The sequence below is a fragment of the Planococcus citri genome, chromosome 3 (assembly GCF_950023065.1).
Source record: "Planococcus citri chromosome 3, ihPlaCitr1.1, whole genome shotgun sequence".
NCBI lineage: Eukaryota > Metazoa > Arthropoda > Insecta > Hemiptera > Pseudococcidae > Planococcus > Planococcus citri.
Window position 1 is genome coordinate 22,793,353 of NC_088679.1, and position 21,381 is coordinate 22,814,733.

Here is a 21,381-nt window from a genome sequence, read left to right on the forward strand (position 1 = left end):
TTATCATGTATTCTTATAATATGGATAGATTCAGAATAAACACCTAAGGTGATATAAACTTTTCTTATGGTTTACAGAGAGCTCAAAAGGATATGACAATCTCAGTCAATAATTACCCTTACATCAATGTGGCTATCTCTGGCAGTACTTAAAAAATCTTACTATACCTGCACTTATCAACATTACAGGCCAAGTACCGAGGGACCACCAGTTATTAGCCGAGCTAACAGATCATGCACGCCATCTGTTAGCAAATTCAAAAAGCTGAAACTGGTTCGAGCGTCTATAGAGGTCAACACTGAGGAGCTCAGGGTCACTAAACAACCCGGCACTGGCGAGGCGTGAGTTTTACTGGTAGGGAAGCAAAGTTGTAGTGGAAATTTTCAAAAAATGAAGTACTTAAACTTCCATAGCCTAATTTTTAAATCAAGGTAATTTGTATAACAACAAAAAAAAAAGTAACAATGGCAACTCGTCGCATCGCTCTCAATTCGGATCTTACAGAGCTATGAACACGTGCATGCGCATAAAACGCAGAACTGTAAAAAATAAGAATCAGCAAACAACTAGAACTACTAGAAGCAACTAGCAAGTTGCTTCCGAAGAATCACCGTTTCACGCTCTAACGCACGCATTCAGGATGGCAAACATGATTCTTTTTTCTCTTGAAACTGGTTTTTTGGAAGCTATGTACAGTTTGCTTCCAACACATCGATTTATGATTTTTGTAGGTAATAGAAAAGGTGCATCGGATGACATTTGAACAAGATAATATTCTCGTTTGTTTTAAAATATTTTTTCATATTTTATAGTCGATTTGTACTGATATTTTTTAATTAATTTAATTTTCTACAACTCGGAAACTTTAAAGGGAAGCATTGCTTCCCTTGCTTCTATGGATGCTTCGCCACTGCAACCCGGCTAGCGCAAAGGTACTTGTGTAGATGTCACTAGTAAGCAAGCAGGAAACTACTAGTGGAAGCTCAAAAATAAATTTCCATGAGATATGTAATCAACTCAATAGAGGCAACACCAACATAAAGGATGTTAGCCCAAAATCAGCATAAGGGTATGCATTGATTTGTACATGATACCACCTCGAGCGGTTATATGTACAACTCGATGATGATGATTAGCGATATACAACAAGCCGTAATGTAACCCACTCTGTCAAAATCAACCATATATTTGTTAAAAATCTTACTTATCTTTGAACCCTTGAAATTCATTTTAAACGTTGTTGTATATCGGAAACTTTTTTTGTCAAAATGGCCGATTTTGTCAGAGCGGGTCACATCTGTATTTCACACTCATATATTTGCGGTACCTATATCTACAAATCGCACCTCTGGAGTAATAAGGTTACAACTCAAAAAAGTGAAATTTTACAGGAGAGTGATTTTCTTTTTTTAAAAAACTTTATTCATTACTTTTATCAACTTACAATATTAATTGTGAGGAATGAATAGCACCTCATTTTAAAGATCTGGTATCCTAATTTCATTTAGCATAAGAACACTTTGAAAAATCAAATCTTAAAAGAAGAAATATTTCAATGTTTGGAAAACATTTTGAGTAATATTATAACCTTTCATTAAAGTTGATGTGGAGGTGTATTAAGGAAGCATCCAAAAAAATTTCATGTCAATGAAGTTGTAGAGAATTAAATTTCCAATCGACATAATGCCGTTAGTTTTTTTCTAGAGTGCTTTGTTTTTGAGTTTTTCTCAAAAAACTGAAATTTCATTATACGTGCAAATTCATTTTTCTGAAAAGTGATCAATTTAAATTTTTTTCCCCATTTGGTACAAACCAATATAAAAAAAAAAAACACTCATGCAACTAGCGTGAGAGAACCGGCTTTTCGTAGAAAACATGATCGATTATTTTTTTTTAAATAATCGATTAATCGAAAGAGTTTCAGACCCGATTATCGATTAATAATCGGCCCATCATTACCCATCGAGTTCCTAACAAGAAATAAACTGAGAAATCGTTTGGGTATTAAGATAGACATTAGTGATTATTGCTAAGCAAAACATTTATGCTTTAAAAAAAATAGGTATACCAAAAACAAAACTGATGAGGAAGTTCGCAAAAGTCTGCAAAAATAACAAAAAAAATCAACAAAGCCTACCTAAGCTGAAATGTCAAAGGAACACCTGAACCGATTTTCCATCGAGTTTCTAACAAGAAATAAACTGAGAAATCGTTTGGGTATAAAGACAGACGTTAGTGATTATTGCTAAGCAAAATATTTAAAAATAGGTATACCAAAAACAAAACTGATGAGGAAGTCTGCAAAAGGACGCAAAAATGGCAAAAAAAATCACTTAATCTGAAATATCTAAGGAACGCCTAAACCGATTTTAATAAAACTCGAAATCTCAAAATTTCGGCAATACACCAGTTGGGAGGGATAAAGCACTTTGTTCAAAATTTCATAGGTTTCGAGTTTACTCTGCCACAAAATTGGTACATAAACACATATATATATACATTTTTTCAGGGCCCATGTGGCATCTTTTTTTGTTGTTGAATGGTAAACTGGCATCTTTTTTACAAAGTGGCATCATTTTGCGGATGCCACTTTAACATTGCTGTTATTTGATATCCTACAGGTCTGTACATTCCAAAAATAGGGTTTAGTTTGGTGATGCCACTTTACCGGATATACAACCGCCCATACCCCTCAGGTTCAAAGACAATATGTGGTAATGTGGCATCTAGCATGTTTCACAACGTAGCGCGCAGAGCGCGCTGTGTTATAGTGCTCTCCTCGCGCTACCCACGTATACGCGAAGCGCTTTTGTGCTTGTACATCATAAGCACATGCGGAGTAGTGCAGCTGTATTATTACACGCTGAAAAATATTTTTGAATGTGAGGATGCCAGTCTCCTGTATATATTCTGGATGCCAGAATACCGTCGAACGACTACTCATATATATGTTACCGTTAATGTGTTTACTCCAGGTAATGTATGAAATAACTAGTTATTCCATACATTACCTGAGAAAGTGTGAAATTGAATTTTTTTCTACACTTTACCTAGTTATTTCATACATACACTAGGTATGCATCGTTAAAGTATGAAATCAATGAATGAACTGTGCTAAAGTAAGAAATGAAGTTTAATTCAAAGCTAGAACAAGTTGTCCGGCCACAGAATAACTTCCAAGCCCCAGGGGCAGATTTTTGGCCACTCAAAAAAAAGTTTTTTTCATCTTGTACTTTACTTTCAACATTATACCATTGAGCAACCATGATAGGCAGAGTGTTGAGGTTTGCGGGGCTCGATAGCAAATTCAACGTAGAATTTTTTAATATGGCTAATAACTGCGCCAGATGAATAGGAAGAGTTGTACCAAGCAAAATAATTGGAAAAACATGTTCAAAAATTGGCATTTTTTTGTTTTTGTAAAAAAACCTAAAAAAATTTCCCTCATGACATATTTTTTCATCAGTTGCCTTGAATTGAAAAAGTGTGACATTTTTGGTACTGCAAACCCCCGCCTCTCCATCTCAATTTGTAAAAAAGTTTCACCACTTTCAATGCTGAACAAAAACTTGGAATCATTCAAAAATTTCATTTTTTTAGTCTCATTTAAAGATCTGGTGCAGTTATTAGCCACATCAAAAAATTCTACGTGAAATTTGCTATCAAGCCCAGCAAAACTCAATTTTTAACAGTTCATTTCATGATTTAACTGATCACACCTCGCTATTTCATAGATTAACTAGATTCTTCATACATTACCTAGATAAACTATGAACAATTTACTTGCATTAAGTACTTTTTCGTTAATGTATGAATTAACTAGTTATTTCATACATTACCTGGAGTAAACACATTAACGGTAACATATATATCTATATATATATAAACTTTAAGGAAACCTGAAAAAAAACTAATGGTCCTACAATGATCCCAACACCCCAAAACGCAAAGAAAATTTACTCCGGACCGAAACTGTCACAGTTGAGACAAATACAGTACCTGACTTTTCTTCGAAAAGCCGGTAAAATGCACTCTTTGTGACTATTTCTAACTGAAAAACATTCAAAACAATCAAAACGGTTTAGTAACCCTTTGTATGTACAAAATTTGCTCAAAAAAGGTGGAGTTTTTTTAGATGTACTCTTATAACTCCAAACAACTCGCAATGTTGTTGGGATTTTGAGTTAGGCCGTTTGGGTTTTTTACAAGATCTAGATAATGTACCCAACTCAAAGTGTTATTTTTGGTTGAGGGGGGGGGGGTCATACAGACTCCAAAAATGCAAAAACGTCAAAATCAATTTTTTTTTAGATGTAACCTTATTACTCCCGAGGTGCGAAATATACACCTTAGAATCAACACATAGATTGTAGAATGATGTAATAGGTATGTATAACAAACTGTACCTTACCAAATGTCAAGGGCTGTACATTTGAAAGCACCAAAGGTTGAACCAATTCTCCTCGTTCACAGTAGAATTAATTAATCAGTTCAGAATCTACAATTAGCCAATAATTACGGAACAACAATCATGTTCACAAATTAAATCAAATCAAAATCAAGCATACTTACAATCATGACGCAACCAATATATGGCTCAAAAGGTGATCAGCCTAGAGTGAGTACTCTGACTTTTACTCAAAGTTAGATTACCTAAGTCAATGAGGACATACACAAGTCTGACAACTTGGAACGAAGTTGATCAATTGAAGCTAACATGTGCAGTGACGATGAGCTTATTCTCTCACTACAATGCAAGGGGCCTTGTACTTGATTTAAATTTTAAAAAATAAATTAACAATTTTTTTTGCATGTTTTATGGCAAATTAGATAAACTTTTTTGAGTCATTGTTCCTACTTTATTTTTTTAGAGAGGGGGAATCCAAAATTTGTGACAGATTAATTTTGAATTTCACTCAATTTTTTCTCCAATTCGCTTATTGTGGACCTAATTTTGAAATACCTACAACCACTTGACCAAACGTTCGATTTTCTCTAGGAAGTAGATAGGTACCTAATTATTCTACTCTGGCATGATTGAAAAAAAAATAAATATACAATTTGAGAATGCTTTATATTAAAAGATGGATTTTTACGGACACGAATGACTCCATGTTGGGTTGGCAGTGATGTGGTATAGTAAACTGTCAGAAACATAGAGAGAAATTACTCGTGTTGGTTGTTTTATATTCGTGTGAGAGGAGAACTGAAATCGTAAGAACGTTTTCTGAACACAAAAGCCAGCTCATTCGTTGCGCTTTCATTTTGGTAACCGTTTAGTTTTCTAAGTATCATTTATCTTAGTCCATATTCGTACCAATCTTTCATACGTTAAAGGTGTTAGCTGATGGTTGCAGGTGACCGGAAGGAAAGGTAGGTAGGGCAAGGAATAGGTGAAATAAAAAATAGCTCTGGAAAAAGTAATTTTTACAAAGTTAGAGTATATTTTTTACGCAACATATTTGTTAATTGCGTGGAAAAAATCTGAGATTTTTTTAGACGATTGTTCGTAGGTAGGTAGGTATACCTACTTGTGTGATCAGAGTTAGGTACTTACATACATAGCGTGAAAAGCAATCCTTTAAGGGTTCTTGGTAGGTATGTGTAGACTAGAAGCAACTTGGATATTTTTGATTAAACGATGTGAAACAAAAATTTGTCATTCAGATTTTTTATGTATATTTTCATTTGACAGACTCGTCGAGACTCTCTTCTGGATATTTTTAATTGATTAAATTTTCGCATCTCGCCAGAGTTGCAACATTTACCGGCTGCAATTTATTGTAATGTGTTTCGGCATGATTTCGACCAGTAAAACTTTTTGATAGTCTTGGAAGACAGTAACCATAACTTTTATAGGACACGGCGTTGCTTCTACGAATGTTTCCGCTTTTCGTTGTATAGCCTATTGTATTGCGTTATCAGAGAATAGTGATGAACCGACGTTTCATCTCCCTAGATGATTGCTAAAAAGTTTTGCAGAAATTCTTTTTTTTCTTCTTCTTCTTACATAGTTATAAACAATCTACATTGTCAGTATAGTATATACGCCTGATATACTATACCGTACACGTTTCGGTATCTCCTCATCCTCTTTTTATTGACGCTTTATTTACAGCCGAGAAAAATTTCGCCATTTAAAATATACTCCGACGATACGACGGTATTTTTTACAATTCTTTGTGGTATTAGAAATAATCTAACGTTCTTTCCCCAGAGAACGGGGCAAAAAAATTGAAAGAAATAGTGTCGTTGGATTTAGCCTTAGCGTGTAGGTACACGTAGTGGTAGGTATTCGATTTTTACCTCGTAATTTGTATCATTTTTCAACGTACTGGATATTTACTTGTGCACTTATCTTGCGCTTCGGGTCGTTTGATTTTTTTCAATTTAATTGTGTGCGTACTATATAGCTATAGGAGATATAGGTATCTACGTATCTCTGAAATTCTCAACTTTATTTGAAAATATCTCCTTTTTTCTCGCAGTAACGAGGAAAAAATCCAACGTAGATGCTTCGGATAACCCGAAATTTTTTTAATGACAATGACGTACCTATTCTGTTGCACAAGTATCTCGAAAATTACCCGAATTGCACACTCATGCGTATCTACGAAAAAAAAAAGTTCAAATTCAATTTTACTTGCCTAATGAAGATACAGCTTAACAATAAAAATCGTGGCTCACTTCACTGCGTTCCATTTTAAAGGGAGAAAAAGAACAAAACGAAAGGAGCACTTCGACCAAATTAGAAAAACAAGCTTTAATAATACTATAGGCTCTATATACTCGAGCTTTCCAGCAAATTTGAGCGAAGTACTGCGGCAAATAATAATCAAAGATACAATATTCCAAAAGGTACGTAATCCGAATGCGTCGCAGAAACGCCTAAAATAGCAAATGAAGCCTCTCAACCGATTAATTTTATTGAATCAAGCAGCGAAAGAAATGTAAACTTATTTAAATTCGGTGTAGTTATATGAGAATGCCGCGTGTAGGTAATTAATTTCGTCTTATTTGACCCGGGGTGAATTTGAGTTTTATTAGGTATTGTAAAAGTGATGGGAAGAAAAAATGGTACCTGCTGTTTCAAGTGTTGATTACAAAGGGGAGAAAAGCACATGAGTAAAGGTAGTTTGAATTTAAAAGTTTTCGGACAGTTGATTTTAATAATTGAAGCATACGTTTCCAAACCACACCACGTCCATTTTCAAAGATTCTGAGGTTGCAAGGCCATATCTAGCATAAATTTGCGGACCAAAATGGCTGATTTTTTAATATGTTGTGCCCAAGGGTCTTGGCTACAACATATCAAAAAATCAGCCAATTTGGGCCATTTCTACGTTTCCAAATTGTGCTAGTACCATGAATTTCTTATCAATATTTTTTTGGACCGGGTAAGAGTTTTGGAAACGTATGCTTCATTTGAATATTTTTTGATAAGAAGTGTGATATAGTTGGTCTTAACGCCACTGCCTAATGGTGAATAAGATGATAATTCCCTCCTTAGGTGGTGAGAATTATCCCCAGACTAGAAATAACCTACTCAGTAGAATTATTGCCGGGATAGCTCAGTAGGAACCTGTTTGACAATGACTGCTAAAATAACTATACACATTAGAGTTTCTGTGGAAGGATAGAAAATAAATAATAATATTTTTCCACAAGTTAAAAACTTTATTATGTCGTCTATATTAAAAAGGTAGGCAATTTAAACATATTCACGTAAATGAATTAGCCTAATCTCCGACATAATAGGAGTATAAATAATAAAAATGTACATCGTCATCTATGACTAGCTGAACCACTATGCAGCAAACATATACTTGTTGGTAATTACTTGAGGTGAATTGCCAACAAGGAAAGACTAGGTACAAATAACCAAAATATCTTAATTATATAAAATACACCAATAATACATAATTTACAGGTGTAGCTAAGATAGGTACTAAACCCTATACTAAATACCTATCTAATCTCCCTTAATTAATTGATTAAGTTGACTAGTTAATTAGATACATATACTTACTCAGAACTGTACACATTCTCCACCTATGAATTCATGATCCACTTATACGATCATGGGTGGAATCCTAGTTAAACGAGACTCGCGTATTAATTTGCCTCACTCTACTATGCCCGGGTACATGTAGATGTTATCAAAATTATTTAATTGTAAGGATCTAAGGATCCAAATAAACTTATAAAATGTGACCCGTCAGGGAAAAAGGGACCTTAGCATCACTTTTTCAAAAAATCTTTTTTTTCGGATTCAGGACCTAAAAACACTTAAAAATTGATTGAAACCATTTTTGAAGTTCCTAGATTGCTAAATCATACCTCAAATGAACATTTTGTACAAGCACATTCACAAGATTTTGATGCAAAAAAACTCAAAAACAAAAATTTTCTCAACTTGATCTCAATTTTTCTTCTTCATGACATGTTTTTTTTTACTTTGATGATTTTTTTTCGATTTCTTCATCTAAAAACATCAGAAATTTGTGATAATTTTGAGATTGGCAGATCTTCAAGCTCATTTTTGAATATGAGAATTTTTTTAAAAATCAGTCATTTTTAATAATTTTAAAAAAATGCCTCTTTTAAACGTGAGAATGATAAGCCACGGCGATGGATCTGAAAAATGGTAATCTGTACAATTTTCACAGATTACCATTCGGAGAAGGGGTGACTGTATTTCCTTGATGGTTGTGAAATGGGCACAGCACTGCTATCACTGAAACAATACAGTGTAGCCTTTTCACCGCAAAAAAAGTCGAATAGGAGAGCCAGGAAAAAATAAACAAAAATTGGCCACAGTGATGGACAAAAAACTGATTACATCACTTTATGACCTCAGTTTCAGGGTATTAAGTATCATTCCAAAAATTTATATCAGTTCTGTCATTTACTCTCATATCATATAATAATATGTACCATTTTTTCCCCCAGAAAAAGTGATAGTGTAATTCATTTCTTAAGATGAAGTTGAAAAATTTAAGTCATTACAGGCCACGACGATGGAGTTTTCAGAGTTGGGGGGACTTGACCCATAGTGGAGGGGGGTTGGGGGACGTTAAACTATATGCACGTGACCCCTGAGTTGGTATCTACACAATACCACTGAAAAAAATTTCAATTGTCAACAGTATTCAAGTAAACCACCCATTACACGATTTTTAGACTTTTTTTGAGAATTACCCAATTAGGGGACACCATGGGGATACCATGGTGTCTTGCAAATGCTATTTCAACGAGGAACCGCACCTTCGAAGCTTATGAGACCAAGTGAAGATCCAGCTTGACCGCAGGTATGCTGTAGGTACCTGTGATGGTCAAGCTCTACCCCTAAACATATAATTTTGGTACAAATGCTAAGTATACGTATGTTCATAAAAGTACAACTAACTATTTTCCTAGCTCAGGCTATGAAAGTAACACCAAACACAGTAGTGTACCTTTTAAGTCTGCCTACATATACCTATCCTAATGGAGTTGGTACACTCTTTTCCTATACCTAACTAGTGGAATATGTAAAGGCACGAACTGCAAGCCCTATATTGTACTTACCAACAAGTATCTTACTAACCTAGAGAATAAACTCATAAAAATGTAAGCGGCAAGTAGCATGAGCCGTGAGTATACAAGGTACATGATGCTATATTGAACTTATATAGGTACAGGTTACCAATACTTTCAGAATAGATGATAAATACGTATGTAGGAATTATAATATGCATCCCTATAGGCGATGGAGGGCAACCACACTATGTCAAGTGAGCGAATAAAGAAATCATTTCAAATAATTTCAGCTTTCTACAGGTCAATTGAGAAAACTTTAATGCTTCCTCATTTTTGACTCAGACTTTCAAAAATTCGCAAAAATAAAATAATGCTCTTTAATACCAGAAATTGTAGGGGGAGATTATGCATAAAAGATGTGAAATATGAATTACTTTCGAATCGTAGTGTCTAAGTAGGCTGATAAAGTAATTAGACTCACCCCCACACTTACCAGGACTCCACAATAGCCAATTGGGGGGCCCAGTCCTAAATACTTGGCTGAAGTATGAGCCACAATAAATAATAAGTTGTAAATAGGAATTCACTCATGAACACCTACCCTGGGTGAGGGACCAAGAAATAAGCATTAGGGTAAAAGCAGGTAATATGGGGTTGCTAGTAATACGGGGTACCCGCTTTTTTCGTATTCTGTGGGTGCTATCCAACAGGAAAAAATTTAAGGAGTGTTTTTAAATGATTCTAAGATGATCTGATCAGACCCGGAGGCGATTGGTCACGTGTACTCTTTTTAATTCGTCGGTGGTGACTTTTTCATGCAACCCCAAATCAGATACGTCAAGTTTTTTGAACGTTTTCGCGAAAAATACATATTTTTTTGAAATTTCAAGTAGAGTGTCGGAAAGAGCCATGATTTTACTATCTATTTCATACGTTACTTTTTCAGTGAGTAGTTTTTCTGAATTGAAAAAAAAATAGAACATTTTTGGCGTTAAAATTTTCACATGCTGGTAAAATGGGGTAACTTGTTTTTCTGCAGATTTTAGACATATTCTGAACCAAAACACTAACAAATGTAAAAATTATTAATAAAAATAATTTTTCCTGTTTGTTTTTCTTACGTTTTCACTTGCAACGTAACAAGAAACAATCGATCAAATCGATTAACGGACGTGGATAGACTTTCCAATTTCGATAAAATAGGAATTTATTTAAATAAAAAAATTTCAATAAAAAATTCAAAACGTAAATTCATACGTATAACGTATTTACATAATAAACGAAGATGTTTACGCTGTTAGACTGTATACGAGCAGTTCTAGTAATACGAGTGAGGATGAGAAATATTCCTTAGCGGGTGAAAGATTGCCAGAAGTCTTATACGACTCTTTGCAATATCAAGAAGGAACAATTTAACACTTACCCCTTTGCTAGCTCGGCGGTTATACTACCATATTGCCGGATACGTCAACATAAATACTAACTAATGTATCAATTAGGCCCACTTTCGCGGAATAATAACACATTCGTTAGTTTCTCCAATGTAATCGATGTAACAAATCACATTCTCTTAATTATAAGGTTTTCTTCAAATATATACGTTCACCAATGTACAAGTTTAATACGAATTAGAACAGAGACACTATGCTCGACCGCCTAATCACGTTGATTCACCAAAGAGGACTTAACTACACAATTCCACGACAGGGCAACTAAGATGAAGTGGTTGATTGCTTTATTAAGCCCCGAATTAACCAATGAAGATACTAATTAACCGAACCCTGATAAGGGTAAAGAGGGAAAAGGAATACGTTTTCAAACGATTAAGTCGAGGGAAAACGGACCAAATGCTCAAGTCCACGATTCATAGATCGTTTAAGTACTATGGTCGGTACCGAATTTACGTATCTACGACACCGCGAACGAACAAGAAGTGATTTCGAGATCGAACCTAGCTAAAGTTATACCTAAAGCACCTAAAAGTTCCTAAATCGATCTCGAAAGCTGATAGGCTCGCGCTACTTTTACCAAAAGATGGGGGAAATATTCTAACCAATCATAAAATAGATGTAATTTGCGAATTCTCCGCCCACATAAATAATATTGGCGCGGACCCCCCGGTGTGATGGAATATTATCCGGACCACCCAAATGGTATTCGATAATATTCGAATTCGCAAGTACCTACACTTTACCTTAATAAATCAAACGATCCATAAGTTGTCAAGACCTAAAGGATGGATTTACCAAGTCCTATAGGATCTTCCCCAACTTAAGAATCGTTATAAGATGCACTGAGAGGACAGTGAGGCCATAATGCCACCTTACATATGCCCCCCGTGGGTTAACTCTTTGGATCCCCTCAGAGTGAAGCACGGTAAACAAATAAGTGTAATTATTGCCTGACTGTCAGGGAAGTCCCTCTGCCCCCCGTACTTTACTGGGATTGCGCGGGGAGACAGCTCTGCGAATTTTTGATACAGGATTCTGTATGTAAAAAAAAAATTATCAAAGAAGACTCTGTGAATTTCAAAAATGAAGAATTAATGCCTACGTATTTTGGCACAATGGATCCCCAATTCAAGACCCATGATTGATCCGGAGATCATCTCATTGATACATGAGTGAAGAACACAATGCACCTCATACTGATCAATTCATCATTAACATTGGCCGAAATGGTAAGTGGTATTTGTTTTTTAGAAGTTGTTATAGGGGAGTGAAATTTTTTAATCGAGAGTTTCCCTTCTATAATTTTCATAAGTAGCGATAGGCCTATTGTCACTTCTTTATAAAGAGTGATATTGTGTGAGTTTTCTGTTAATTGAATTATGAAAAATATAAGGCAACTATTGCGACACTGTGATTTTTGGTTTTAGACTATCTAGACTATTGTTTTGAGAGATTAAGTTGATGCGTGATTAGTCGGTCCCCTAATTACATTAGTATTAGCAAAAATACATATACAAGAAAACATCTTAATTCTAGTCTGTTTTTTTTTTTTGTTATTATTCTCTAGTCATAATCTAGTCAATCTTATATTTATTTTTGAAACAGCATTATGATGTGGTTTTTTCTCTATGGTTAATGTTGTTTCCTAATTCTATTCAATCCTATCTTTACGTTATTTCAACTGACTTGTAGGGGGAGATTAATGCACACGTGATGATTAAAGCATGAAAACCCTACTTGAGAAGGTTATTCACGTCAGTCTCAAGTAGGAACTAATTTAGACATATTCCTGGGTTCTAATCAGGGGACTAATTAATTATGAATCTCACCTTCCACTACCAGGACCCCCTCGAACCAGATAATTCCACTTTAGGGGTCCAGCCCTATATACGAGAGCAGGTATGAGTCAGGATAATAATTAATATTTCGTAAATGAACTTACTCAACATTACTTATCACCTAAGTGAGGGACCCACCCCAGGTATAATCATAGGACGAATTTAGATGTGCAGGATCGTATGTATATAAAGAAATAGAAACACAAATGAACTTCAAAACTGTTTATAATTACTTCATCACGTAGAGAAAAGATCAACATTCGTTGGTATCTCAAGAAACGTAATTATAATTGAAGTTAAAACAAGAATTACTACATTCATAGCCTATTCTTGTGGATTTGGGGAAAAGGAAAGTATTTGTTATAAAAACTAAGAAAATAAAGGATAAATACCTTGGATTTGGGAAAGACAATATAAATACCATTCCAACACCAGAATGATAATTAAAAATTGCTGTTTGGTGTTGTATAGGTATGTACTTCCGGAACAGTACACACTACTATTGACTCAAAATAAATAGAATAAATGGGGAAAAATCCGAGCCATAGGAAAATAATCCCTCGTGAGCATCATCTCTGTGCTAGTTTCAGTACATTCGAATCAATAGAATCAATGCACTGGACTAGACCTCACACTTCCCTGGCAGTCCAAGCTCGTAGTCTTGGAGCTAACCAGGTCAGGTGGCAGTAGAATGAATACTGAAGTTCTTAGAAACTAGCTTGAGAGAGCTCAATGATGAAAATATGAATATGGGACGAGCTGCGGATGCAGCGGCTGCGCGCGATGGTGCGCTGTGATTGGCCGGATATTAGGTCATATTTCGCGGAATTACCCCTTTCTATGGTAAGGCTCGCGGCGCGGATATTCGCGTCAGGTTGGGTAATACAGCAATACTTTTTATCCCAGCTAAGTGGTATAAAAAGCATGATTTTTCTCCCTCTACATATGCCCCGATTTAGGTAACACATGTAGCGAGGTCGAAATATGGTACGTAAATCCAAAAAATAGCAGGAGAATCAATAGAATCAATAAGTAGATGACCAATATCCAGCGCCACTGCCCCGATTTATGTAGGTTATTGTGTACTCGTGTAGTGTGTACCGGAAGTAATAGAATTAATAAACATCTTCAAGAATTCGAGGTATAGAAAGATAGAAGTAAATAACATGGAAAACATCCACAAGATTACAAAAAGAAGTTACAATACGAAACTACGTAATATAGAAAATACAGCTTAAAGTAAGTTTGAAAAAAGAAAAAAATACGTAAAAATAAGATAATTACGTAATGCTATAGAAAATGAAAATTTACAGAAATTTGAAAAATGAGAATGAAAAGCAAAATGTGAAAAAAGTAATGATTTAACAAGTAGGACAACTGTCCAAAAGGTAGTACAGTGTAAAAGTAAATACGTACCTATTTGCTTTGGATGTATTAATAAAATAATATAACTTCTGTAATAATTGAGCTTATGTTTTTTTTTTTTATTTCAGATGTAGCAGTTGGAAACGGATACAGCAGTCAAGTCAGAAAGTTGAAGATTACTTGATCGTCGTATAAATGATGAAAGTAGGTCTAAATCATTTACTGTGTAATAGATTAATTTCGTAGTATGACGGCTAAGCGCTACAATTATATGTGGAATACTATCAAAAATTGAATTGTTCTGATTGATTAAACGAACTAATATAATTGTGGCTGATTGTTTCCCTTGGTATTCATGTACCGTGTTAATTGGGAATCCGTTACGTGCTAAGATCTGTTTTTCATTTTGAGTAAAACATAAGTAATGAGCGTCGACTATATGAGGTAGGGAAATAATATTTTTCAGTTTGACGAGATTCATCTCATGATGTATTTGTGACGATGAGAACATACCGTGATGATAGTATTGAAACAATAATGCTGAGGTGGTTAATGTACACCTATGAGAAATTGATAAATAGGTATAATTCGAAACGGAGTCATCTGATATTGTAGAAAAATGTACAGTTGGTAATAAAGAACGATTGATATATGGGATTTGATTTTTATCTCCAACAAGTATTATTTCCTTCACATTGGACTTCGCTATAGCAAATATAATTTCACCTAAATGAACTAAAAATGCTTCATCTATAAATAATCGTGTATAATTCTTATTATTTGTACCCATTAGGTAAGAATCAATTGTTCTGTAATTACGTTTTAAATGGTATGCATCCAAAGTATGTTCATTTTTCAAAATCATTTTATTTCGAAAATTCTCAGCTCCTTCTTTGGTTGGAAATAATACAAGATCTGATAGAATATTTACGTTACTTAGAATAAACGATGTTTTCCCACAGCCTGGTACACCTTGTACAATTGTAAATTTCGGAATTAATGTGTTGCTCAGATCAATATTTTTGCAAGAAAAGAATAGGTCATAATCACTTAATATTCTGGTTTCATTTGTTACAATTAATTTTGGAGAATTCAAGGTGTCAGAATTAATATCGTTAAGAACGAGTAAGTTTTTTCCGTCGCAGGCATATTTGTAATTACTGTATGGTGGAGAATGAATAAATTTTCCAAAGTTAGTATCGTAAATTCCTATTTCCAAATTTTTAGCAGGCATGATCTTTGAATTTTCAAATGAAGAATGAAGTACACTTGCATTCCATAGTGCCGAAACCGAATTCAAATACCAGATATATAATTGCTCATTAGCAGCATTCAAGAAATTAAGATTCTCGTCGATCGTAGAGTTACTCATTATGTAATAAATGAAACAATAATTCAACTCAAGAAATAATATATTCAATATAATAAGGAAATAATAGTGTCCAGCAAAAATAATAATTGATTATTAAATAAAATTAAATAAAAATATTCAGTCTTCGAAAAAAGAAAAAAAAATAGGAAAATTTGGCAAATTTAATTCACACTTCTAATTGGTCCAATAATTGATGACGTAGTAAATATAAGTATCGATAATCTATTTGTAATGATAACAAAAATTAACAGCGTTTGTTTTTAATTTGTTTCAGATTATGCGCAAGGATGATTACGAAAATATCGGCAGAATAAACGGGAAGTAATTATAGTTCGCGATATTATATAATATGATACATCGGTACTTTGTTAATCATTATCGTCTTTTTTCAGCGTGATCGGGCTCATCTGTATTGGCGCGTTTCATGAATGGCTTCAACAGTCTTTGCTCTGCAAGATAAGGAATTAAGCCGAGTAAAACTTCAAGATGACTACTCTGTGTTAATGCGGGAATGTTTGACCAGTGTGCAATTGGTAAATGATGATCTACCACAGTCTCCACTTCGTGTAGATAGACAATTCTGGAGGAACGACTTAATAACACTGCCGTATATCGAAGCCAAGCTCGTAAGTCCTTACATGTCTGCTCCGTCTCGCTAGTGTAGATTGGAGGGATTATAACTATTTTACAAACATGCGTCTTGAGAATAAACTCCAATAACTTCTTAGCATCTTCGGTGATATCGGTCAACAGTGTACCGTTGGCTATGTCTCGATGGCCAAGAGAAAGAATAATGTATTTAGGGAGTACTACCACATATTTCCGTAAGTTCTTCTGAATATCTTTTATCGTTATAGATCGGTTCACGAAGAGATTCGAGGGAAGCTGATCGACCAAATCAATGTTTCCGGCGACAGCATCATCTACAGCACCACATAGGATGCCATCTCCAATGATCCAATGGCCCTGGATAAAATAGACTGGTTCACGTACGCCATCAGATCTACGTAGCTTGCCTGATACAATGTAAAAATAGAACTTGTGGTCATTTATGTACTTAGCAACGTCTCGTGGCACTTGACGATCGATGTAAAAAGGTAGTTCGGAAATCAACATATGAAAAGTTGCAGTAGTTATTACACCATCAGCTGGAATTCTCACCTTTGGGAACGAACCGATCGTTGGACGATGGTAATATGTAATAGGAAAATTATTACGAATATCAAGTCGATTTACTTGTAAGCGACGATTTTCTCTCATTACAGGTACGATGGCAGCTGCTGGCTCAGGTTCGGGTACTGGAGCAGGTTCGGGTACAACAACATCGAGAATCGGATGATAAAGTTGATCGAAATTCATGGCAGAATCATTCGACGAAGCGGACGATGGCGAATATTGATCGGCTGGGATCGGAGCTCGGTAGCCGGAAGTTGATGGCGGTGAGTTGTCAGTTTCGAAATTACGTAGTGCGGCTTGTAAATTTTCAACTGTTACCTTGGGTCTAGGTGATGCAGAGGTAGATGGAATTGATGATTGATTATCGATTTTCTGTTTAGGTTTAGATTCCTTGGAGTCGGAATCAAGCGTCTGCATAGAATCGATCGAGAGTTTCAGAGATGCGAGTTTGGCACGTAAATCTTCGATTAGACGGTCTCTTGCGCGTAAATTAGCTTGCAATTCGGCATTACGATCTAAGGTTCGTTGGATTTCACCATTGAGTCGATTATTCTGCTCGTATGTACTGTTCATTTCTTGATTGAGCGACATTATCTGAGCTCGCGTAGAATTATTAACGAATAAAAGTAGGCTCTCTGATATAGGCGATACTTTAACTACGATTTCATGAATTGAAGTAACAGAGATCGATGCACCGCAATTATCATATAAGCAATCTAATTTCCTTTCTATCATACCCTTTGTCTTTAGCATCAGGCATTTGAGATGCATTACGTGGTGGCAATTTGAACCGGTTACCAGGACAGGAGGTGCCGTAGATCCAGCCGGCGGAGCAGCTAGCGTATCATCGCAAATGGTACAGACGGCGATACTCAGCTCAACGGAGTGCGTTAAATTAGCAGCAGCCATAATCTCGTTCCACAAAATAAAATATCGAATTTTACGGAAAACAGCAAAAAATAGCACAAAATCGCGTACGTCAACTGAAATGGAGCACTAGCAATGATCACGTTAACATTCAAAATACTAATGAAGGCTAATAGATATTTGCGTAAATTCCTTGTGGATATTATATCGAAAAAAGGCTGTAAATGGAAGGGATTATCTTTATAAGGCTGTTAAGTATCATTGTATTTAAGTAGGTGGGGATTATCCATGTAGCAAAGGCCTACATATTATTGTAGTATTCGTCTGGTAAATTCTATTTATACCTTGTTATCTCTAGTAGACAGATTCTTCCGATAAATTGTACCTGTAAAATATTTTATCTTGAATAAATGGCTGTGAATATTTCCGTATTGTAGATTATTAGAGTTTATACGATTTCAGCATATAATAATTTCAGGTGAAAACATGCAGCTACTAGTATAAGAATTGAGTACACGGAAGATGGAATCACAAATAGAATTAATTGCCGTATAGTGTGGTCAATAAGTGACGAGTTAAATGGAATATAGTCTCGTAAATGGTAAAATAGAACCTATCTGCAGTAAATATCATGAATATTAAACCAATCATATTGCAAAATTCTCTCAGTACTATGTCAGGTTAATTGAGCTGCGAAATTAACCAAATTGAAACTTTGATACCGATAATCCCAAGTAGTGAATAAATTGCCTCAAATCACCTTCTAATAGAAATAATCATGAACAAATAAATAATGCGATTTATGCAGAAGAGCGTATACTTCTTACAGCTCTTGAATATTTATTATCAAAAAGATAGAAAAAATATCAACTTTTTATAGTCGGCCTTCTAGTAAATATACGAACTCGAAAAAGTAATTATACATCAGAAATATAACAAGAAAAAAGAACCAAACAAGGAAGTACAATTCACGAACACGTAAAAATAGAAAACACTTCCGAAAATTCCTGTTATATCATAGAAAAAGTAGAAAAATTAATCATAATAAGCAAAATACGTAAATAAGTACTTCGTATAGCAAATTAGCTTAATTTTTATAATAGAAATAATCTCGTCGAATGCGTGATGGTACAAAGCATAAGTCCTAACATAGGTACTTATGTTGATCGAAAAACAGCGAGCTTTGAATTGAACAAATACCGATCCATGTTCAGCTTATTACCGCATTCTTGTCAAATAAACAACTTAAAAATAGGAAAAATTCAACGAAAATAAATTCACAATTTGACAAACGAAAAAGTAAAAAAAATAAATGAAAAATGTCACCTTAAAAAATAAATATTTACGTAAATGTCTGCTTTACGGCCTGTAGGCGAGAAGATGGCTAATTCTGTAGATTACGTCGAATACCACGAACGGATGAACGTATAGGATACCACCCATATCGCAATGATAGGGCTCTACGCGATCGATAGTTTCTTCGATGAATTCTAAATAGTGAATTCTTTCCGTATCCATCTGAGGCATGATACTTCTCTGCCAGTCGCGATATTCTAACAATCTCTGAGCGTCTTCTCGTCTAGGAGCTACGATAGTCGGAAGAACTAGAATTCGCCGTACGCAGTGGTCAAGTAAACATTTCAGGACGAGGTTGGTGTTTAATCGAGTAGCCAATTCATTTTCAAGCGTATTGTCGTGGGTTCCCATAGAGAGAATTACGTAAGGCGGGACGTTTGTCAAGTGGTTGTCAATATTATGCATCAGCCTTTTGGCGCTAATGAAGCTCCCTGCAAATCTTGACCTATCCCACCGATTCTTCAGAACGGAATTTCTTCTTAATGGCTCTCTTGCCAAAGAATGTGCCAAGCCATCACCAACCACCCACCACCCATTGAAGAAACAATGGGTTGATGGCTGGTTATCGTTCGAAGACCAAGTCGTAAAAACCGATGAATACATTTCTTGCGTTTGAAATGAAAATTCTTGCCTCAGCTGATGTTGAATTTGATGGCCATAATGGTAGTTTGCTCTTTCGAGGATTGCCATAATATTACTGCGGCGGTTAGGAAAAATCGCTCTTTGCATTGAATGGCCGTTTACTCCTCCGTCGTAAATACGTATTTCACGTTCATTGCGGAAGTCTTCATTCGGAGCGTCTTCATCGTCCATTAACGGTCTTTGAGCTTCGGCGATGGTGGCCACACGTGGCGATATTACGTTACGGGTCCGCGGATCTCGCGACATGCGTGTAGCGTTCGCAGACGGTGCCACGATGTGGTTGACCAGCACGTTATGTGCGTTGAAAAAACTTCCCAATACGTTGCGGCCACTTGGACGGAAGGTGTCGCGAAATCGTGAAGTCGATGGGACAGCATCATTTGCCAATACTGGCGGTTCAGTTGACGGATGAGCAGGTGGCATGTTCACATCATCGAGGTTGATTTCTGATGTTTTCGAATGAATTTCTTTATTTTCCTCGATAGTCTTAGGCGACACGATGACCGACGATGAAGTCGAACCGTAGATTGATACTTGATCAGTATTCGTCGATTGGCGTGATGGACCAGCTTCGCCGATTTTTTCGATTGGAGGTAACGTATCAGGAACCTTGGCAATTAAGCCATCTTGCGCATCCAATTGCAGGTCTAGTTGTCGTTGGAACTCACGCTCTTCAGCTTCAAATAAAGAAAGAATGCTAGAATTAGATGAATCAGTTGACTTGTTAATTGAATCAATAGAATGATTAATAATACCTTCTTTCGCGGCGAATATCGACGATAATCGATCAATCGGTTCGTTCAGGTCGTTACGTCCAATTGGGCTTGTGTTTTCAGCTTGTATTGTATCTTGCGACTCTTCGTTATTATTATCGGTATTTACGCAATTGTCTACTTCATTAATATCATCGTCAATCGTATCTTCGACGTATTCACCGTTTTCTTGAACTAATTCTTCATCAATATCTGTGGGAACACATGGATTATTAAATTTTCTTAAATTATTAAATTTTGAAACGAATACATCTTTAGAATTAATGTCAACAGGTATAGGTAGTAAATTCTCGTTTCCACAGGTGAAGTAATTGAAAAAATGCAATTCGCGTAGAAACAATTTCTGTTCAGCGTAATTAAAGTAATTGGTACGATGATGATGGGTACGTGTATATTCAGGATGGTTAAAACAACAAAACTTACCGTCGAGATGATTAACTTCATTTTCACGTCTGATATTATACAATTGTTGTTCCAAATCCGAAATTCTATTCAACCGTACGACACACACCGCCTCAGCATCTTCGAGAGATTCTTGGAGATGGTTAATGCGTTCGGATTGTCGACGGATTATTTCTCCTTGGTTGTCAATACTAATTCGATGTGATTGATTCGTACAGACGCATGATGGTGTACCAAAACGGAAGGATAAATAGTTGTACCGTTGGCGTACAAGGAGCGCGTTACAATTTTTGTTTGGACATTTATTTTTCACCGTCTTAAAATTTCCAGCCGGGGTCCGTTGTTCTGTTGCATCTTTAATACAGGTTTGATGGAATACGTGCGGGCAATATTCGTTTTTTACAACTTCTTGACGCATCTCGAAACCGTCGCCGCAGCGTTCACACATAGGCACTTTGAACGATTCCATGACCCTAGAGGAATGAATAGAATTAGTGTCAGAATCCGATATACCTATGTCTATAGATTGGATAAAATCAGTTGGGAAATCATTATTAGGCTCTGCACAAATAATGTCATCGACATACGTTTTAGTGATTGGTCTATCAGGGTTGAAA

The 21,381-nt window shown here is 35.6% G+C and overlaps 1 protein-coding gene across 1 annotated transcript; it reads right to left on the reverse strand.

Annotated features, from left to right (window-relative positions):
- Positions 1-18,390: 18,390 nt before the first annotated feature.
- On the reverse strand, positions 18,391-21,369 carry LOC135840899 (uncharacterized). The gene is made up of 4 exons (XM_065357648.1): positions 21,352-21,369; positions 20,786-21,237; positions 20,345-20,554; positions 18,391-20,266 (listed from the first exon to the last, which is right to left on the reverse strand). Exons 2-4 carry the CDS (start codon positions 21,231-21,233, stop codon positions 18,951-18,953), a joined length of 1,974 nt encoding a protein of 657 aa, XP_065213720.1. The 5' UTR covers positions 21,234-21,237; positions 21,352-21,369; the 3' UTR covers positions 18,391-18,950.
- Between the last annotated feature and the right edge of the window lie 12 nt (positions 21,370-21,381).